Raw genomic sequence first — 21,086 nt, 5'->3', positions numbered from 1 at the left:
TTTTTAAAGGTCCTTAAAAGATAAACACATTGAGCTGTTGTAATTTCTCCCCTTCACACTGATGACGGTGATGGCACCTTTTGTCAAGAGGAGATCTCTTTGTGGAGATTTCTATCAGGTTCCATTAGAGCTAATTGAGGCTATTTATACATGCTGTGTGTCTCAAAGACATCCTTTAGACGCACTTTCAGTGTTCTGAGACATCATCAAGTGTTGTTGGCATAAGTGTAGATGAAGAGAGCATATTGTACTAAAGTATGTATGATAACAACAGTATCTGTATTGGATTTTTGCTTGTCCAGGGCGATTACTGTTACTGTTTTATTTTCATGGTCATTACGTCATTAAGAAAGTTTCGTCATAGCATTTATCAGATTCCGAATTTGGAGAGTCCTAGCCCACCGGTTACCGATGTTTTGAGTGATATTTTGTCAAAAAAAGTGCATAATCAATTTGAAAAACTTAAATAGATAAATAAAAAATAAAAAATAGTCGATCTACAGGCTCACAAAGTGTCGTGTTGCGACATGTTGTGAGTCTGTAGATCTGCTATTTTTGAAAAAATATGACTTGTGAAAACTATCGCTTACAGTTCTAATGACAGGCCCAAATAGGAACGGAAGGTTGAAAGTGGTTAAAAATCAGGACACTTCGGCTGCATATTTTGCAGGTACCGACCAATACAGACCTGTCGTCAAAAAAGTCAAATGATAACTGATATATCGATCTGGCTCATTATTATGCACCCTTCACAAGGTGCTATTGCCATCACCTTGTGTCAGTCAGATAACTCACAAATAGATTGAAACCAATATTTTATTTATAGAATGTAAAAACAAGTGTGAATATAATATTTTAATTTGGCGTTCAGGCTCTGTTACATTTTTCTCTCTGCTCAGCACAATTAGATATTAACGATTAAGAGCAGGGAGATAGATAAACAATAACAACCCCCCATGGGGAACAGAACTCATATATTATACTAGCTAGTATGACGCAACACTGTTGTAGTAACCAGTGTTGGGACTAACGCATTACTGTAACGCAACTACCTTTTGTGGTAACTTGTAACAGTTTTTCCCAGATCGGTAACGTGTTATAGTTACTGATATTTTAACGGCCGCGTTACCCGTTACTTTATGTGAAAAGAGTCGACAACTTCAGAGGATTAAAGGTTCATGATCGGACTTCTACTCTCACATTAGCCGCGTCTGCCCCTCGCTACACAGCTGCGGGCAGGGGGGCCACTCTCTCTGTGTTCACACTGTTGTTAAGAGGGGAAGATCGGCGCAATCAATTCTTGCCTTTTTCTGTATTGTATCAAAAAAGTAAATAATCCCATTATGCTACAGATGCCTGTATTTCCGACCGTCTGAAAAAGCGATGGGTTGGAACAACCTTGTTGATTATAGAATGGGATGGGCCACCCCCCCCCATAAGAGAGGAGACCAAACAGGTACTCTGTAATATTAACTCAGACAGTAACTATGAACCATACCAATACCTGACCCATCCCACCAAACACCACCTCACCCCCTCCGCAACCTTGGTACCTGTAGGAGCCTATTTAAGAGGAGAGAGAGCCCACACTTTATCACCTGCAAGATAATTGCCAAGGATTATATCAACCCCTTCCACAGGCAACTCAGGACGTACAACTCAGGACGTACTCCCACCACCACCTCCCCAGTAACCACAGACTAACCTCATACTACGGAGCCCCTAAAGTGACATAGTGCAGAATCGTTTTCTGCACTACTTTTCTGCACACAAAAAAAATCAGCACTATGTCCCTTTAGGGGCTCCGTATCATTCTATGCAAGGAGACAGGAATTATTTTCATCCCAATACCTCTCATTAACATGAAATCACCCGTGTCTGAAACTGAGGAGAATGGAATTACGGCTTGACGGATGTAAGTTTGTAGTGCGCCTGTATCTCTCAAGATGTTCACTGCAACTGCCTTTCCACCAGGTAGAGACACAGAACCCAAAGCGACAGGTTTTATTTGTGCACCAACTGACAACTTGTCTTTAGCTTTAATAGCAGGGCAATCCTTTTTCCAATGCCCGTTACCGTGGCAATAATGACAAGTTTCAGGGTCATCATGTTTCCATGAACTAGACTCAAGTTTAGCAAAATCTGAATCTCCTTTACCCACAAAATCTCTATCAGTAGGCCTACATCCTGGACCACTGGTCTGATGCATACAGTCCTCACCAAATGCATTTTTGTGTGATAATACTCATCAGCCAAGACGGCTGCTTCTTGAGGTGTTTTAACTTTTCTCTCATTTATGTAGGGAGCAATATTAGCTGGTACACAGTACCAGAGTTTCCAATCATTCCAGAGTTATCAAGTCACACAGCTCTTTAAAAGTTTTAACCTCTGATGCCAAACACCATCGGTTAAGCTGGACCAACATATCCCTAACAAATTCGACATGCGTTTGATGTTCAATTTTCTAAAACGTTGTCGATATGCTTCAGGTACCAATTTGAATGCCCTTAACACCATAGTTTTCACTACCTCATATGTTTTACTCTCTGCTACTGTGAGTTGTACTGGACAGCTCCCAGTGACCAACAGTAGAAGACTATGGTTGTACTGGACAGCTCCCTGTCACAATAGAAGCCTGTGGCAGTGCTGAGTATCTCCCAGGAGTGAATGTGTATAACTGCTTCAGTGTGAAGCAGGGTAGGTGTTACTGTAAAAATAAGTTTCAGTGTTGTTTTCCCCTGATAAAATAAATCTTTAACAAAACATAATTCACAGCACATTTACCTGATCACTCTGAATGGAATTAATTACACTCTGTGTGTATATTGATCTCTGGAGGGGTCCCAAAGGCCATCAACTCTCCCAGCTTTTGAATGAAAGACCACACATCACCCACAATATGTATTCTGCCACTGCCTTCAGTGGAACTGATTAACAATGAATCAGCGGAGGAAAGATAAGATAAACTGCACAAAAAGCTTTGCTCAACAACCTCACCTCTGATACATTCCACCAATTAAAAATATATCTACAGTATAGCTCTCATTAATGTAACATTTTATTCTACTTACAGTAACTTGTATGTTCCCAGCAGTAACACCCAATGAGGTCATTATTCATGTTTTTTTCATAAATGTTCACAGTTTCATTGATCTATGGAATAAAATGTTCTCTTGATAATATAAGAATTCCGGGATGAATTCACACTATTAACCCTCATGAACTCTTAAGACAAATGAGCCAGTGCAAGACAGGTTCACAGTTATCAGGGTTACGTGATGGCATTTGCAGAATAGCCAAATAAATCAGCTATATCTCTGTGAAATGCATTTTTATCAAAGGTTATTCCAATACCTTGGCAGGTGTCTAAATTCATGTTTTATGTTTTAGTCTTTGAGCTGACTAAACGGTCATGGTGACGACTTACAAGTGCATGAAGAGGTAGGGGAGTTCAATTCACAGGACACATGGGGCTGCATATACTGTACGGTTGTGATAAGGTCATGAGTACAGTAGATAATGATTTGTCATACCCGATCATGCCTCTTTCATGTGCTTTCCATTTGAGTGGTGTTGTGTAGTATGGCATAACGAAACAGTTTTCTCTGTGCTGACCCTTTCCTCATCGAGCAGTAGGGAATAGAACATGGGACCTTTGCATTAACAAACCGATCCTACGACCACTAACCTCGATCAATCAATCAATCGTTCAATCTTTATTGTCCCATTTATTACCAGTAACAGTGGGTGAAATACTTATTTGTGCACGCTCATCAATGTTGCAGTACAAAAAAAAGAATGTAAAATTATGTGGATTAAGAGTCATATGATTATTTAGAGATTAGTTATAAAAGGAGCGTCGGTATTAAAACATAATTCAGTTTGAGCAACGGCTCAAACTGAATTCAGTCTGATCATTGCTAGATAAAAACTGTTCAGAAGTCTGGTGTTCTTGCTCCCGATACTGGTGTTATTCACTTATGCACCAAGGATGTCTGTGTGTATGCAGGCTTTTAATTCCGACCCAAGCCAAAACCATCTTAAGAACCCCCCTCCGGTGATTGGAAGTGTTTTGAATAAAAAAGCTTAATACACGGCATGACACATAAAATACCATTGCCAGAAAGGCACTTGTATATAGTCTTACCAGCCAAATCCACCAAGAGTACAGAACATTGTTTTATGGTGGCCGTGATCCAAAAACATTGAGAAGTACTGGCAACGCCACCATCTTGTAGCGAAAAGTGAGCGTGCGAGATTTAGGCTGCCTGTGCGAGGCTAGATGCTCTCTGGCCTGTTCAGAAATGTTAATATGGAAGAAGTTGAAAACACTTCTTCTCTAAACCTCTTTTTCACTGGCAGCTCAGAACTTTCTGAAGCCTCTCCTCTCTTCACTTTGTACTCTGAAGAGAGGAGAGGAGAGAGTACTCTTCTCTCTTCTCTCCATTCTGCTCCGTCTTGTTCTGTTCTTGGCTGATGTGTTTATGACAGCGTTGGACTGATGTCTCTCCAGGGTGATGTGAATGTGACAATGGCTCTGGGAGCTGTAAGGGCTTACTACATATACACAATACTGTGAGCTTGGACTTCTGTCCCTCTTCCTCAAAATGAAGGAATCAATTATTCATACACTTGTCAAAGGAGGAAAAAGGTGTGTGTGTGTGTGTGTGTGTTTGTGTGTGTGTGTGTGTGTGTGTGTGTGTGTGTGTGTGTGTGTGTGTGTGTGTGTGTGTGTGTGTGTGTGTGTGTGTGTGTGTGTGTGTGTGTGTGTGTGTGTGTGTGTGTGTGTGTGTGTGTGTGTGTGTGTGTGGTTACTTGGGCATATTTCTAGCATGGTATATTCATGGAATGCAATTCCAAATCTTATCTTTTATTTAGTATTGCTTTAGAGCCCATGAAATAAAGGTGTCGCATGAGGCTAGCATAGAAATTCTGTATGCAACAGACTGACGAGGGGAATAAAGTGGAAACAGAGGGCGTTAGCGCATCTTTATTCAAAGTGACTCAAGAGATTCAAAAGATGCAAGTGATGTAAAAACATGTCCTGTCTTTCCTCGGCTCCCAGTGGTCAACAGTGGAAGATTACAGTTGTGCTGGAGCTGCTCCACTCACCCACGCTTTTAAAAGACCCATGCAGAGGTTGAGTGTCGTACTGCAGTACGGTATGCAGTTTGTTCTTTGTGGGTTGTTCAGTAGCAATCTCCAAGGAGTCAACCCCCCCCCCCCTCCCCTCTCCTCTCGTCTCGTCTCCTCTCCTCTCGTCTCCTCTCATTTCATTTATGTATTATTGTGGGCTGAAAATGAAGCAATGTGCCCCTAAGTGCTTTAGTGGTTGATTATTTATTGTTTAGGTTAGTTTAGTCCTGTTTGTCTTGTTTTATTGCTCACTATCCGTGGGGCTGACCTGTATACATTTCACTGCATTTTAGAAAATTCTACTTTTTTTTTAAAAAGTTGTTTGTGACGAATAAAGGTTGATTGATTGATTGATCTCCTCTCCTCTTTCTCTGCCAGTAACACCCTCTCTGCACCCCACTGCTTTCTCCATCCCCCTCCTCTCCTCCCCTAGATTTCTCCGCCCCTCCCCACCTCCTCCCACGCTTTCCACTAAACGGTAACAGAGCATTTTAGTCTGTAGCTCTCGGACTGTGGATCCTTCCACAGATCTTGAGACCTCTCCTTTCTTCGGTACTACCACTCAACCCAACTCCTCTCCTCCTGATCTCCCCCTCTCCTGTCCAGCACTCTTACCTCTCCTTCGCACCTCCTCTCCCGCCTCTCTTCTCAGTTTTAGTCATGACAAAGGAAAGAAAAAGAGGATGGGCCTGGACCGCTTGCGTATCGGTCCAGGCACCTAGGCTACAATGTTGCCTGACTGCGTGTCGTGCGTTCGAGTCCCGATCCCGACGGCCTTTGCTGTGTGTCACTCCCCATCTCTCTCCCCAGTTCCTGTCAGCCTACTGTCCCATCCATAATAAAGGCATAAAAAGACCCCAAAAAATCTTTGACATTTGTCTGCAGTTGTCAAATCAATCAGTCAAGTGAAGAGTGCGGCAGGTGGTTCATTAGTACTGTGAGCCGTGTGAGGCCACAGGAGATCTTTCTCTTTACATCTCTCTCTGTCTCTATGATCAGCTGTCTAATATTGCTTTGGTCCTCTTTTTTTTTGTTAATTGAATTCTCCAGCAGAGCGAGAGAGACCCCCACAGACACAGATTTATCATATCCTGGAATTGGGTGAGACTTAACTCCATAAAGTATGTGCATTAAACCTTAATTCTGCCGCCTGTCTGCTCTTGAGCCAGAATGTGCCTCAGACTGTCTGACAGGAGCTCAGATAAAGGGGAGATTTCTTAAAGTCCCCCTCTACAAAAACTCTTGATGATGGAGGCATATAATTTGACGCAGATTATGTGTGCAATACGTGCCACCAGAGCACCCTTTTCACTCCGTAACACTGGAGGTGGGGAGTTTCTCTGCTTACTCACAATCTCAGCTGGCTATTGATGTAACCAATCCCACAAACCTATCTTGGTCCAGTATGCAAAAAAAGACACTTGCTGAAACATGAAACCACTTTGCTTTGAGTGAGCGAGGCACGAGGCCTGTGATATTAGCATCTTTGAATATGCATAGATCCAGAATTTCAGAGATGTCATTACCCCCATTGCTGGAATATACGGTATATTCACTTTCACTTCATTCAAGTCTAAATTCCGTCCAGAATTTACATAATAATGGTTGAGTCTAAGGTTACTCACTCAATCACTGCATTAAAATTTGTGTGTGTGCTCGCACACACACGCATGCACGCACACACACATGCACGCGCTCGTGCACACACAGAAACGGAGAGAGGCTTCCATGAGAGAACATAAAATTACAATCGGAGTTGAACAGGGATGAACCCATGACCTACAGTATCTGTCTGATGACTGAGCTGAATTCTGAAAATCTGGAAATTGATATTACAAACTTCCAATATGCGGCTTTTATCATGTGTGGACCATGACCAAACCCCCTACCACAGCTATACTGTACAATACAATTCTATAATACTATAGGCCTACTGTAAAAGAATGAACTACTGTATATTACACCGTACATACTGTAATATAATGATAGTAGTAGATGATAGTAGTAGATTATAGCGGTGTGATTGCTTTGGCATTGTATCTAGTGACCCTTTTGCACTATTTGGCAAGGGATGCGTGTTTGGAGGGTATGGGATGGATATGGGCTCAGTGCTAATTATAATCACCAGATGGGGAGATACTTTTAAACGCACTGTGTCTTTGTGTTAAAAGGGTTTCTAGATTTTTCCTGCTGTACGGTGTGGTGCTTCTGGCTGCCGTCCAGAGCGCTGCGATCACTTATTTGATTAAACTTTAGTGTGCGCTCTGCAGTATGGCCCTGGGGTTGTAAAATGGAGTTGACGTGAGGAAAAAAGAACAACAAAGCGCTGACATCAGCGAGGAAGTGTGATTAATCTGGCCGTGTTTTGGTTTTTGTGATGTTTTTGAAAGTTTTCACTCCAGAGCCCTGTTTAGATGGGCTGCTCTGCTTAACGGAGATGAATAACTAGATTTTATGCCTGTGAAGTTTACTTCTCATTAATGTCTAAATATTTATGTTTTATTTGCATTGTTTCTGGCTTTGACATATTCAATAAACACATACTATGAAGATGGTACATGAAATACAAACTAGTCAAGGCCAGCAGTTAATAATCCTGGGCTTGCTTTGATCTCTCTCTCTCCGTCTCTCTCTCTTTCTCTCTCTTTCTTGCTCGCTCGCTCTCTCGCACACATGCACACACGTATACACACATGCACGCACACCTCATTGCTCAAACACAAGTTTATATACTCACATACTTTACACACTTGCTGCTCTCTCTCTCTCTCTCTCTCTCTCTCTCTCTCTCTCTCTCTCTCTCTCTCTCTCTCTCACACACACACAATGTTGAATATGTCTTTCTATCCTAGCATTATATAGAAGTAAACATGATGTATGTATGCAACTGAGCATATTTTTTGTAAGTGGTGGAGCGTATCCTACAAGCTTTTTGTCCAGAGGTGGAGCGTATCCAACAAGCTTTCTGTCCAGAGGTGGAGCATATCCAATGGGATTTTGAATTGACAACATGGTGGCTCAGAAGACTCATGCCTGGTTCACAAGAACACGAACATTCGTGCCTCGCCCTACTGTCATACAACAACACAGCAGTTGACAGGAGATTAGAGAAACATGGTTTGTAACTGGAAGGTCAGCTACTGGTTTGAATCCAACACATTCTCAGTCCCAAGAAGTCAAACGTTTGACTGGAAGGGGGGGGCTGAAACAGCACATGTTTTTTTTTTTTTCTTTGGCTGTTTTTATTATTCAAATGTTTTTAAAGAATTTTCCAAGTGAAACAGCACATGTTGATCAGGGGGGATATGAGTCGAACGGCGCTCGCCGGTGCGCCTCGAGGCTCAAGTCCGCTTTAGACAGCGCACCTCTGTCGTTTTAACACTTTTTTTAGCGGTCACCCTTTTCTTTAGGTCACCCTTTTACGTCTTGGTTTTGAGAACAGCACTTCCGCATTCCTGGAGTGCGGAAGTTTCCAGGACGGCACCATATGACTGGAAGGGTAACCCCCTTTTCGCTATGAATACAGGAGTGCCTCTTTTTACTTAACCTTTGGTGTGACTTGGGCACAAAAAGTTAGACAACAAAAGGGTATTGTTGTAAAAGTTGTATTTACAAAAGTAGCCTTCTGTATGTTACTGCTAACAAAATGCTTGATGCATGTATGGATCTTTCTATACATTTCCTGTGAAGCAGTTAAATGTCACTATGTATGAATTGTGCTATACATCTTCAGCTGTACCGCCAACTACAACACCCGCAGGCACGCACGCACACACACACACACGCACGCACACACGCACGCACAGAAGGCAAGCCCATAGAAAGACAGACATGAAATGATGCTGACACATATAACACACAAGGTTAAACTCGGTCAAAGGCTTTGAAATAAGTCTTAATCCTGGTTTTTAAGGAGGCTTGCGTTGGGTGCATATCTGTCGTCTGCAGCTAGGCTCAACCAGCTGAGAGCAGAGCAGGGAGCACAGATTTTGCATGGGTTGAGGAGCTAAGCATTTCAGATGCAGCGAGGCAAGCTCTCAAATGGATCAACACTTTGCTACATGACTGAACAACAGTAAGCGCTCCCAGCCCAAAACTGAAAATGACTGTAATTAGTCAGGCATTCTGCCACCAAGTGTCATCAGAGCTATAGTATGATTCTCTGGGCTGAATTGATTCTGCACAGTAAAATCCTGACTGTTAATTTGACTCTGAGTGTGTACAAAAAATGTAACCAAATGGACCCATAAAGGTCCATTTTGTTACATTTGTATACTACTAAATACAATTAAACACTGGGGATTTTACTGTGTGTGCTAGTAAAAACACATTAGAAATACAAACTCAGCTAAAATCATGATTCAACCAGGGAACAACATTACAGCTGTCTACTGTTGGCAACAAGGGTTAAACTGAGGGTTATGTAACATTCATTTTATTAGTCTTTCTGGTGGTAGTTCTTTGTGAGCTCGTAGCTCTGCTATCTTCACGGAATGTTCACCCCAAAATAGGGACGCTAAGGTTCATGTGGTTAAGCGCTTCATTGAGGGAGACAGAGGTGTAGTACATAAAAAGAAGGCCACTACAAGAAAAATTAGGGATCATTAAAGTCTTCTGCTGAGGCCAGTAGACTGGATGTTTTATAAACCTGCCTATCTCTTTTACATCAGTTCTGCTACTGGGTGGTCCTAATAATACTAGCCTAATAGACCATGGGTTCCCAAACGTTTGCCATTGACTCGCGACCCCACCTAACCCTGGAGGTAATTTATGCACATAAACTTGCACGTTCGGTGCTTATTTGTAATGTATTAAAATGGTAAAATGTACTATTTGTAATCATTTTTAGATTGTATTTCATCCATTCTGTTTTTTTTATTTTCATTTTTTATGTTATGACCCAAAATAATTTTGCGACCCCACTGTCAGTGTCCCCCGACCCCACCTTTGGGAACCCCTGTTATAGACTACAGTGAAGTAAACTCCTCAATAAATATTATTATCCGCCTATAATAATGTGCCCTAATTAGCGATGGCAGGTTGAAAGTGGTTAAAATAACATAGAATAGGGTATAGAATTTCCCTCTGTATTGGAAAATGAGTGTGCACAAAGTACTGATGTTGTAAACAGATTAACAGATACGGATGTAGGCTAGTAGTTCCTCATGTTTTCTAAAATAATTCAGCCTTCTGCAATAGTCACATCTGTTTAGATCAATAGCTTGAATTGTATCTTTGATTTCCTTTGCCTTTCTTATCATTTGACTTGATCTGAAATAATAGCCACTGAGGCATTTTTCCTCATCTCTCCTGCACAAGTTAATAGTGTATTTGTCTACTTCTGTGTTAAATCCCATTGCCCTATCTGCTGCTGTTATACACTTAACATTTTAGGCATTTATTTATTTAACTCTCGTATCTAGAGAGAATTACAAGTGTAAGTGAACATGCTTTACACAAACATAATTACAAGCAACTAACTTGAAATGGCACAAGATCAAAACCACAACAAATGTTCTGGGATCATAGAGGATCAGATAAAGGAGAATTACTAGAAAAAGAATAGGACAAGAACTAGGGGAAGGGGTGTTGCGCATTGTGCAAATAAACAAACTAAATTAAATTGACCGAGGATCAAGGGTTGGCTGGAATACGACTGTGGATTGTTAATATTTTATATTATAAAATTATTTTAGCTGCTATTATTGTTATTGTTGCCATTATACTGTAATTGTTGCTGTTGCTGTTGCTTGTATCTCTTTCTCTCCCCTCCAATATGGTCAAGGCAGATGGCCAGTTGGCCACCCATCGTAGAGCCAGGTTCTGCCCAAGGTATCTTCCCGGTAAAGGGGAGTTTTTCCTGGCCACTGTTGCACAAATGCTTGCTCAGCACGGTAGGGGGCAATGTCATATCTCTGTTTTATATGTAAAGTATCTTGAGACAACCTGTTGTGATTTGGCACTACAATGAGGTGAATTCAATTGAAAATTTTATTCAGCAAAACTTAACGGTGGAAAAAAAGGTTTAGGTTGTTGACTAAACCTTTGACCTAAGCCTTTTTGTGTTCCTGTACAGTACATTTCCATCTTTCTGAGGCTGCTGGTAAAACACAAGGTCCATGTATTAAATTAACTTATATAAATAAAGTGAATGATCATATATGTTTTTCCCTTAGTTTCACCACTCTGTGATGAAAATGTTAGTTTTTATTGGGGAATGGCATGTTAGCCTAAAGTAACTCTGTGCAGAACCTTGATCATACTTGCATTCCACGTATAGAAGCTGTACAAATCAAGTTATCATTACCGTTTCAGTTTTTCACTCCCAACATTCATCCTCCTCGTCTTTATAGTTAAGTACCATAGAGATCTGAGGAAACTCAGTACATTCTTACGAGTTAGTTCATCGACCAAGTTGAGTCAATTGAGTCAATTAACCCATCATCTGCCCCGGGAGGCCAGACTGGCTGTGAAGACCCTCTGATGACTATCACCAAATCAATGGAAATTTCATTCACACCATATTTCATTTCTGCTTGTATCGATCGGACTCCACGTCTGCCTTTGTTGGGGTTTTTGTTCCCTCCATCTCCTGGGAATTAGTCACTCACGGTAGCACATGAGCTTTATTGGGGGCATTATCTTAACTGTTGATTCCATCGTTTCAGCAAGGGCGAGAATCATTTTTAATATCGATGTAATTTGGTCAGTTTTGTCTGTCACTTTGATGTCAATGCCTGCTGTTGTAATTGAGACAAATTGTCACAGTTTTCCATTAGGTTTGTAAGTGTGCGATCGAGACTGCAGTGGCTCCATCTGTTTCTGTAATGTTTTTATCTGTCGATACAGACACTGAATCATCTGACTGCAGTTTGGCATTAAGACCTCTGGTCTGCTGAACATAATATTGTCGCTGTCGGTCGGGTGAAACCTTGTCCAAAACTGTTACTTTTCAGGAAATGGAAAAAAAGAACCTGTGTTCCAATGGAACCAATGTACCGTAGTTATTATTTAGTCACACAAGCTCTAGTTAATACTATTTGTAAAATATTCATATCATTGACTTTTTTTTGCCTTTTTTTAACCTTTTTTTGTCATTATAAGCAAAACACAGAAATACAAAAATCAGATCTACAAGCTCACAACATTGTCAGCTTGTAGATCCACTATTTTCACTACTTTTATACAACACTGTCATATAGTGAAGTATGGGGGGGGGGGCACATAGATATACAAGGTTAATGCCCCACAGCTTCTAAATGTATGGGGCATTCCTTTCCCTGTGTAGCTCAATCAGTAAAGAATAGCACTTCTGTCGGGGATAGGGGTTCAATTACCTGTGTGACTGCCTTGCTCAAATGTTTTTTGACAAGATATATTGGCTGATAATGGATACATTGGCCACTGCCAGAGTTAACCCTAATGGCCATTCCATTACAGTTCAGTGCAGTTTCTCTAACCACAAGTCCACCCTGTCAGCCAGTTGCTTACTGAGGCCCTAGCTTGTTTGGAGGCCATTTTATGAAGCTGGTTTCATCTTCTGTAATTTCAGTTGCATGCATTAGGAAGGAGTCTGTATCTGCCTGTGTGTGTGTGCATTTGCATTTACTGTATGCAACAAGCTTCTTTTTTAATATCTTTATTAGTGAGAGAACCCTGAGAGAGATCAGTAATAATTGATGCTCATTTGCAAGCTGTGAAGCCATGAACGCATAATGCAGCCCATGGTTGGTTCTGGAGGTTGAGTGTTGTTCCGGCCAGCAGATGCAGTGTACTGTACACTACAGTACACACATGCATGCACACTCACGCAGTGTAATGACAACTCAGGGAGAAAAACAGAACAACAGGGCACACTCCACACTCTTCCATAATGGAACAGCTCTTGTTGCCTTTTTATACTACACGTCTCTGCATTTAAAATATCCATCAACACTTAACGTAGTGATGTGGAAAAGAAGCAGCATGTTTAACCATTTATACAGAATGGAAGTCAGATGTGCTGTGCTGAAGTGTTTTTGTGTTTCTATTTAAGACAGTGCTATCATATTTGTAATGGTCTGTGCAGATTTAACCACACATGGATGCTAACTTGCATGACTGTGAGGCATGGAGGCTTCATACTAATCCAGTTACATGCATTTACATCTATGAAGTACAACCGCATAAATGCTAAAAATAAAATAGTGTTCATGTATGTGATTAATTGAATTATATGTGTATATAGAATATATAATTATAATGATATATTAATCAGATTTATCTCTTTTGGGCTCGCTATGCATCCTTTTTGAGGTAACTTTTGTATTAGTTTTAAATAGATTTGTCTACAATTAATTTAGTGGATCGGATATTTTCGGTGAAGAAATTTGTGTATATGGGAAAAAAGGAAGGGGACAAGTACCGAGCCCCGGGGGACTCCAGTATACTGTGTTTAAAGAAACATGATGCAAAGATTTTGAGATGAATTCTAATGGAAAAAACTCTAGCCAGTAAAAATGTAAATGTAGTTATTTAGTTGACAGAGCACTGCTCTGCCTATATGGAGCAGAGCGAGAATGGAACCAAAGTGCAGAGTAATGCTCCGGCAGTTCAGCAGAGACATATCTGTTTTATTAAACAATATCCCATTAAGGCTGTGCTGAGGCTGGCTGTAGATCATCTCTATGAAGCTGTAAATCACCAGGAGACAGAGACATTAGAAACAATGGGCGGAATCAGAGCAGATTACTGTGAAACAGCTTGGAAGATCTTCATTGCTGTTCTGTTTAGAGTTTCCCCTTCCGACAAGATTTAGAAATAGATTTGTGAATGTGTGAGAGAGAGAGGAACATTTGTCTTTTGAGTTACAATTCGGCACCTGGAGTGGTAATTACAGACCCGCTCCCAACAACAACATGTTTTTGTTTGTTTGTGTTTTTGAAGTTTACCCCATCCTCACTAAAGACATCCATCTGAAGGATGGAGGAAGTGACTGGCTCCTTTTTGTGGTGTGTCATTTGTTATTTGCCCCAATCACTGTTTTTATTTAGATGTTCTCGGATGATGGGGGATCAAACTTGTATTGATTATTGATTGATTATTTATTATTTATTATTATGTGAAAGGAATTGAGTGGTCAATGCTGCATTTGCATAATTGTTCATATATCCTGCCATACTAAAGATCCTGTAGCAGGGCTTTGATGGGGATAAATACTTGATATATACTTTTATTGAACAGATATGATTTTTTTAGGGATCTAAACCACAACAAGGGAGAAGGGGAAGGTGACTTTAAGATTATTTATTCATTTTTGAGTGGCAGTTTTCCTTTTGTACAGAGGAGAGACAAAGGGTAGAGGAAAAGGGGTACATACAGTCAGACTCAAATCCAGATGTGGTGATGGGGGTTGTCTTAATTGTCTGTTGCTTTGTTGACAGGCACCAAAAGGTAATTTATACTACTAGAGGTTGGGAGTTTGGGAGTTTGGACTACACGCCCCTCACACCTACGTTGTACTGCCGATCCGACCAATATGTCTGAATCATAAAGTCTTTGTTTGTTTGTAAAGGCTTTGTCAGAGTACCCGTCTGTCTGTGTCCCTTTTGTGCCAATATATGGAGATCTCTGCATCTGTCTGTCTGTGTACCTGTGTCCCTTTTATTCCCATATATGGATGATGTCATCAGTATATGCCCATACATTGGAATGTACATATATGGGCATACTTGACCGCGGGCACCGAACTCCCTCGAGTCCTTGTCGCTGTGCGTGCTGAGTTTGAGATCGCTGATGTCATCAGCATATGCCCATAGTATATGGGCATGCCCCCTTCTGTGCCCATATATGGAGCTGAGCGTCATTGCCATGACGACACATTGAGGTTAGACAGCACACTGCATATTTGGGCGTAGCTGCATTGGGAACTACTTACCAAATATGGTTATGGCTGAGTCATAGTGACATGAGTGTGACGTCAGACCGGCCCTAAGACAATTTTAATATAGGATTTGTAGATTAGTATCAATAAACATTGTCCTAACTATGAACTTTCACCTGCCTTTGTCAACAACCGCTAACAACAGAATAGCTATTAGCAGTGCAAATGATAAATGTAGGTTTATTTTCAAAATGACCACTAAAATCACTAGCTACCACTTTCTGTTGTTATAACTACTGTTATTAACCACATAAACCCTAGCCTCCCTATTCTGGGGAAAACATTTGCCTTAAATAGCCAATCTACAAGAGAATTGTAGTAGAGGGGAAAAGGAGGGACCAGATACAGACCCCACGTGGACACCGGTCAACAAAGTACAGTACACTGTAGGGTTTTAAGTGGTTAAAGGTGCACAATATCCCCAAAACATATATACAAAATGTAGATATGAGTCAGTGTTCAGAATACTCAAAACCTATATACTAACTGTTTGAGATCAGTGCTTCAGTTAGAAGAAACAGGTTCTATCTTTTGGAAATATCTCTGACAATTCTGTCTAAGAGCTACAGTGTATTTGACTAGAAACGAAATCTGTGTTCTCGGAAATGTATTTATTGCTACACTGGATATTATATAATTCATTAGCTTTTCATGGTAGCTTTTTTCTATATATATATATTTTTTTTTAATACCATACTACCTTTCTCAATTAAAAAACACAAACATGTTTTACTTGCTTCTCTTTCTTAAGTGGTACCAAAATAGGACTAGGCTGTGAACATGGCTCATTACAACATCCATTACCCGTTAATCTAGAAAAAAAGGTGTGCATGCGTGCGTGCGTGTGTCCTTGCCTGTGTGCATGTTTGTGTGTAGGGAGGTGTCTTTGCAGTTATCAAGAGAGTTCCTTCCTTAACAGAGCAGATGTTTAGTTGAATTAACCACTTGAATCCCAGAATTCCTATTCTTGGGGGAACATTCGGGTACAGAGGACAGATGATACATTACATTTTTTTGGCGAAGAGATTTGGTTTAGATGGGGAAAAAGAGGTCCAAGTACAGTTCCAGGTCCGTTTTACTACTAAGAATAGATGTTTTAAGTGGTTAATTCTTCCCCACCTCCAGAAGGCGCAACAATATTAATAACTTAAATTCTAAGGCCCAGATTGACTATGGGTTTATGCTGCTTAAAGAGTTCTCAAATTAGCAAATTGGCTTGCCATGCTCTTCACTAACCTTGTGCAGTGAGAGGAGACAGGAGAGCATGCCAAATTGGGCAGGTATATATTCACTTTATGTCTGTTATGATTGTGTATATGCAAATTTCACATAAACGGGATTGTTCAGCCCACACTGTTTTAAAAGTGGCGTAAACGTAGCGCACAAAGACCTGGCATATCCTAAGGCAGCCAAGGGAGAGGATATTCATCCTCCGCAAGTATCTCTGTTTCAACTCTCTGAGGCTGAAATAATCAGTTCCATGTACTGAATTGGCTGACCACTTTCATAGACATATTTGTTGAATTACTCTTAAAGCTAAAGAATGCAATTTACCCTTGCAGTTGACAAATGGTGCAGATCCCATATTCATTCATTTCTTAGTGATTAAAGTAAGTGTGCTAAACTCAAGAAATCGGAGCACAAAAATAACGTACAATTTGTCTTTGCAATGCATTTTTTTTAAATTAAATCTGGCCCTGGGTTTTTAACTATTGTTCACTTTAAGGGCGCGCTCCCACCGCACTTTTATTTTACCACTGGGGCAGAATCTGCCAATGCTTTGTCAATGTAAATGCGTGGATTCACGCAAGAGCGGATCTTTCCGCCTGTCGCGCAGACCTTGCGTTTATCTGCTCTACACGACTTGTCCATTTGAAGCATAAAACTACTGGAGGCAGGAGCTGATTTTCCCCCTCTGTCCAATCGGGTGAGTCGAAGGCGGATCGTCCCAAGACTCAGGAAGCACCATGGTGCTCAAGGCAGAAGGTGGAGCGGGCTACGGGGAGGGTCCTGAAAGTGAGTGACAGGCGCGTCACTCACGTTTTTTAGAATCCGCTGGCTGCAAAAAACGGTGGCCGCACACAACCTGCGTTTAACGCTAGCCGACCATGTTTTGGTGGGAGCGCGCCCTAAGTATGCATTTTCTGGGTGTTTCTGGGTGTGCATGTGTACTGTATGAGTAGCGGAGTGGTGCTGGGATTTTGTTTACCTGGGAGATATCAGACAGCAGGCAGAGAGAAACACCCTGATATGACATTTAATACCTGGCTGTGACTTATGAGGATTTGGTGATCTACAATGTACAGACTTATGTAGATTCTACATAAGTCTGTGCAGACTCTAGTTTGCTGAAATGCTGATGCAGTTGAATTGAAGGTTGAAGTTTTACAAGCTGTGGAACCAGTGCATGTCACTAACATACTAAAAAGCTGGGCCTAATTTAAAGTAAAAAATACAAATACCCATTACAAGAATACTGGTTGTATTGCATTTTATTTTGTAATTATATCATCGGCCCGTGAATTCGGTCCAGTCTACATGTTTTTTCCAAATGGAAGAGGGACATAACATTTGTTTGCCAGTAAGATATGGCTGTCATTAACCACATGACCCCTAGCTCAATAATTCTGGGCATGTCTAGGCAAACATTCTGTAGAAATAGCAGATCTACAAGCTTTTCTACAAGATCTTGCGTTGTGGGCAAGATTGTATGGCTATTTCGGGGAAGAGATTTGGTGTAGAAGGAAAAAAGGAGGGGGCCAAGCAGAGCCATGTATTTTTCACTGGGAGGGGTCGGGGGGTATTTATTTTTAAACACTCCTTGATATGTTATATAACACATGCTCTCATACAATATGTCACGTAGCCCATAAACACTAATGCACTGAAAAACAATATGTAAAATTATACACTGACAGCAACCAATAAATAAAATTCAAAAAACTCAAATTAGGCTAACAATCAAAGCAGTTAAGGTGTATAGCACTTATTATAGCTATTAGTAGACTTCAAACTTAAACATATAATGGTAAAGAAAGTTGTCATCCATAAAGAAAACACACTAACATAGTGATCGCATCGCATTAATGTAACTTGTTGCAACCTCCATGGCAGGAGGAAAAAAGAAAAACTGCATTTCCCTAGCGGGAATGAGTGAGTGGCAGTTCCAGGACCATGGACAGTTCCTCCGTGTCTAATAAATTAGGCTAATGAATTTTGCCAGTGTTATTATCAACTAAAGTACAACAGACCTAAGTGTTTTATTAATTTTTTTCTCGTAACCATTAGTAGAGCTGAAGGCAGCAATTGTGACATGAAACGCCAAAGAATGGCATCCTTCCATTCATTTGGCTGACTCTGCGCTAATTATAAACCCGTAATTAGCCTTTTTAACCTATAGCATTAATTTGGAAATGTATTTCTTCATAATAGGTATAATGTAGTTAACTTTTGTAAACCATACGGGGGGGACGGGACACATCACCCAGTCCAATCTGGGTGGGCATTGCCTCATGAATAAATACATACATACATACATAAATAATGTATAAATAAATAAATAACTCTCTCACCTTGGGGTTTATCGGCAAGTATTTATACATACCTTAACATAACTGGAGGTATTTTTATGTTCCTGTGAACATATTGTAACCGCACCTTATCCCAGGCCAACCCGTGGGCCTTTACAACAACCAGTGTTCATATTGAAATGGTAAAATCGCCAAACTGTCTCTTCTCCCTTACCCTAACCTAGGTATAATATCCCACCCCACACCTGCCTATCTGTATTCCCATAATGTATTTATTTTGCATGTTATTTCTGTGGCCATGTCTGTCTTTATATTGAAATGTGTTAGCATACATGTGATTGTACACACACACACGCACCCACGCACACACTCCCCCTCACATAGATAGCTGCTTATGCGCAATTAAATATCTCTTGTTGCGTCAACTTAGTTCTGACAAAATGACACCCCACCATGCTGCTGAACCCCCTGCTGGCATCCCTGGCTTGTTTTCTCTCTCTCTCCCTCTCTCTCTCTCTCTCTCTCTCTCTCTCTCTCTCTCTCTCTCTCTCTCTCTCTCTCTCTCTCCAGATTAATAAGAACAGTTAATTTATAATGATCTTTTTCTCTCCCTCCCCTTCTGTCTGTCTGTCTGTCCCTTTGCAGACACGTAGAGAACTGGACAGGACTACAGATGTTGAGAGATGTGGACATGGAGCTGTACACAGGACTGCAGAGATTGTGAGTATCTTCTACTACTGCTACTACTACTACAATTGCCGCCTACTATTACCACCACCACTACTACTACTAGAGCCGTAAATAGCTCACGAGGTAGAGTGGCCATGTGGGAGAATGGAAGGTCGCTGGTTAGATCCCTGACTCCTCCAGGCTCCGTGTTGACGTGTCCCCGAGTAGGACACTGAACCCCTAACTGCTCCCTGTGCGTGCCCTGGGGCTGTACACTGCTTCTAACAGGGTGCATAAAATGCAGAGAAGTAATTTACCCATGGGATTACTACAAACAGTGGTGGAAAAAGTACTCACATGTTTTACTTAAGTAAAAGTATCAATACTGCAATGAAGAGTACTCTGTTACAAGTAAAAGTCCGGAATGAAAAAAAAACTTGAGTAAAAGTACAAAAGTATTGGTATCAAAATGTACTTAAAGTACCAAAAGTAAAAGTACTAAAATGTTAGTAAAAAAAAGCTCACAGTGCATCGCGTTTTAGGTATAAAATAGGGCTAAAGTTGTTAATGTATATTTTATCATTTATATCTGCAAAGTAACTAACTAATGTTTTCAAATAATTGTAGTGGAGTAAAAGTACAATATTTGCCTCTGAGATATAGTGGAGTAGAATAGACAATTGGAAATACTCCAGTAAAGTAAAATTACCTCAAAATTGGACGTAAGTACAGTACTTGAGTAAATGTACTTAGTTACTTTACACCGCTGACTACAAATAACCTTTATTTTTTTATTACCACCACTACTACCACCATCATCACTGCTACTGCTACTGCTACTATTACTACCACCAGTATTACTCCCTGCTAATAATAATGAGTTTACAAAGTGCTTTACGAAGACATAAAAGAGGCCTGATTACATCTGTTCCTCTCCATCGACTCTCTCTGTCCTGTCTCTCTTTCCATCTTTTCTGTTCACGTCTACACTTATTTTCTTTTTACCTGGTTCTCCCTCTACCCTTTTTGACCTGTCTCTGTCTCAAACCTCTGTCTCTCTCTCCACCCTCTCTCTCTCTCTTTCCTGTCAGCACAAGACAGTGCTTCTTAAACAGGAAAGTCTCTGACAGTGGAGAAATATGCTTCAGCTATAGTTAGAATAATCATCTGTGATTATTGCATCACCGGCATAGATATATTGTTGTTATTATTATTAGAATAAGCATATGCTGCTGCCAGTAGCAAAACAAAAAAAGTCAGTATTAACACTGGAAATAAGTGTTGAATGTGATGCAACTCATGTACATTTTCTGTGGAGATGGTGTTAGTGGGGAGACAGAGAGAGAGAGAGAGACAAGGAACATGAGAGAGGAAGAGAGACAGATGAGGGTGAGTGCGAGATGAAGAAAAATGATGCTTATGTGGAGAGAGATGGGTAAAATAACGCTGGAGGAAAGATGGAGAAAGAGACAGACATTTTCAGTGATTATTTTTTAAATGTAGTTTATTTGTTAGAGCAGTAGAGAGACACATGTAGGAGGGTACAGAGGACAGATGATATGTTACACATATATTTGAATAGGATCCCAACCCACACCTATATCTCTCCTCTCCTGGGGTTTCTGCTCAGGTAAATAGAACGAGGGAAGACCACCAGGTCTAAATTAGCATTTTCCTCATTAGCATCCTTCTCCTCCCCTCACATCCCCACTCGCTGCTTCAGTCTCTCTCTCTCTCTCTCTCTCTCTCTCTCTCTCTCTCTCTTTCACTCTCTCTCTTTCACTCTCTCTCTCTCTCTCTCTCTCTCTCTCTCTCTCTCTCTCTCTCTC

The 21,086-nt window shown here is 40.8% G+C and overlaps 1 protein-coding gene across 1 annotated transcript in view; it reads left to right on the top strand.

Moving 5' to 3' along the window:
• ntrk3b (neurotrophic tyrosine kinase, receptor, type 3b) overlaps window positions 1–21,086 on the top strand; it is a gene marked incomplete at both ends in the record, with an annotated part of 250,628 nt that overhangs the window by 18,408 nt on the left and 211,134 nt on the right. Inside the window, one exon of the mRNA XM_084052140.1 lies at window positions 19,234–19,308. Within this exon, the coding sequence (XP_083908266.1) occupies window positions 19,234–19,308 (75 nt within the window). The remainder of the gene's footprint in view (window positions 1–19,233; window positions 19,309–21,086) is intronic.

The sequence above is a fragment of the Gymnoscopelus microlampas genome, assembly GCF_963454915.1.
Source record: "Gymnoscopelus microlampas genome assembly, chromosome: 1".
Taxonomy (NCBI): Eukaryota; Metazoa; Chordata; class Actinopteri; order Myctophiformes; family Myctophidae; genus Gymnoscopelus; species Gymnoscopelus microlampas.
Note: the sequence above shows the minus strand (reverse complement) of the source record. Positions and strands in the feature narration are given on the sequence as shown.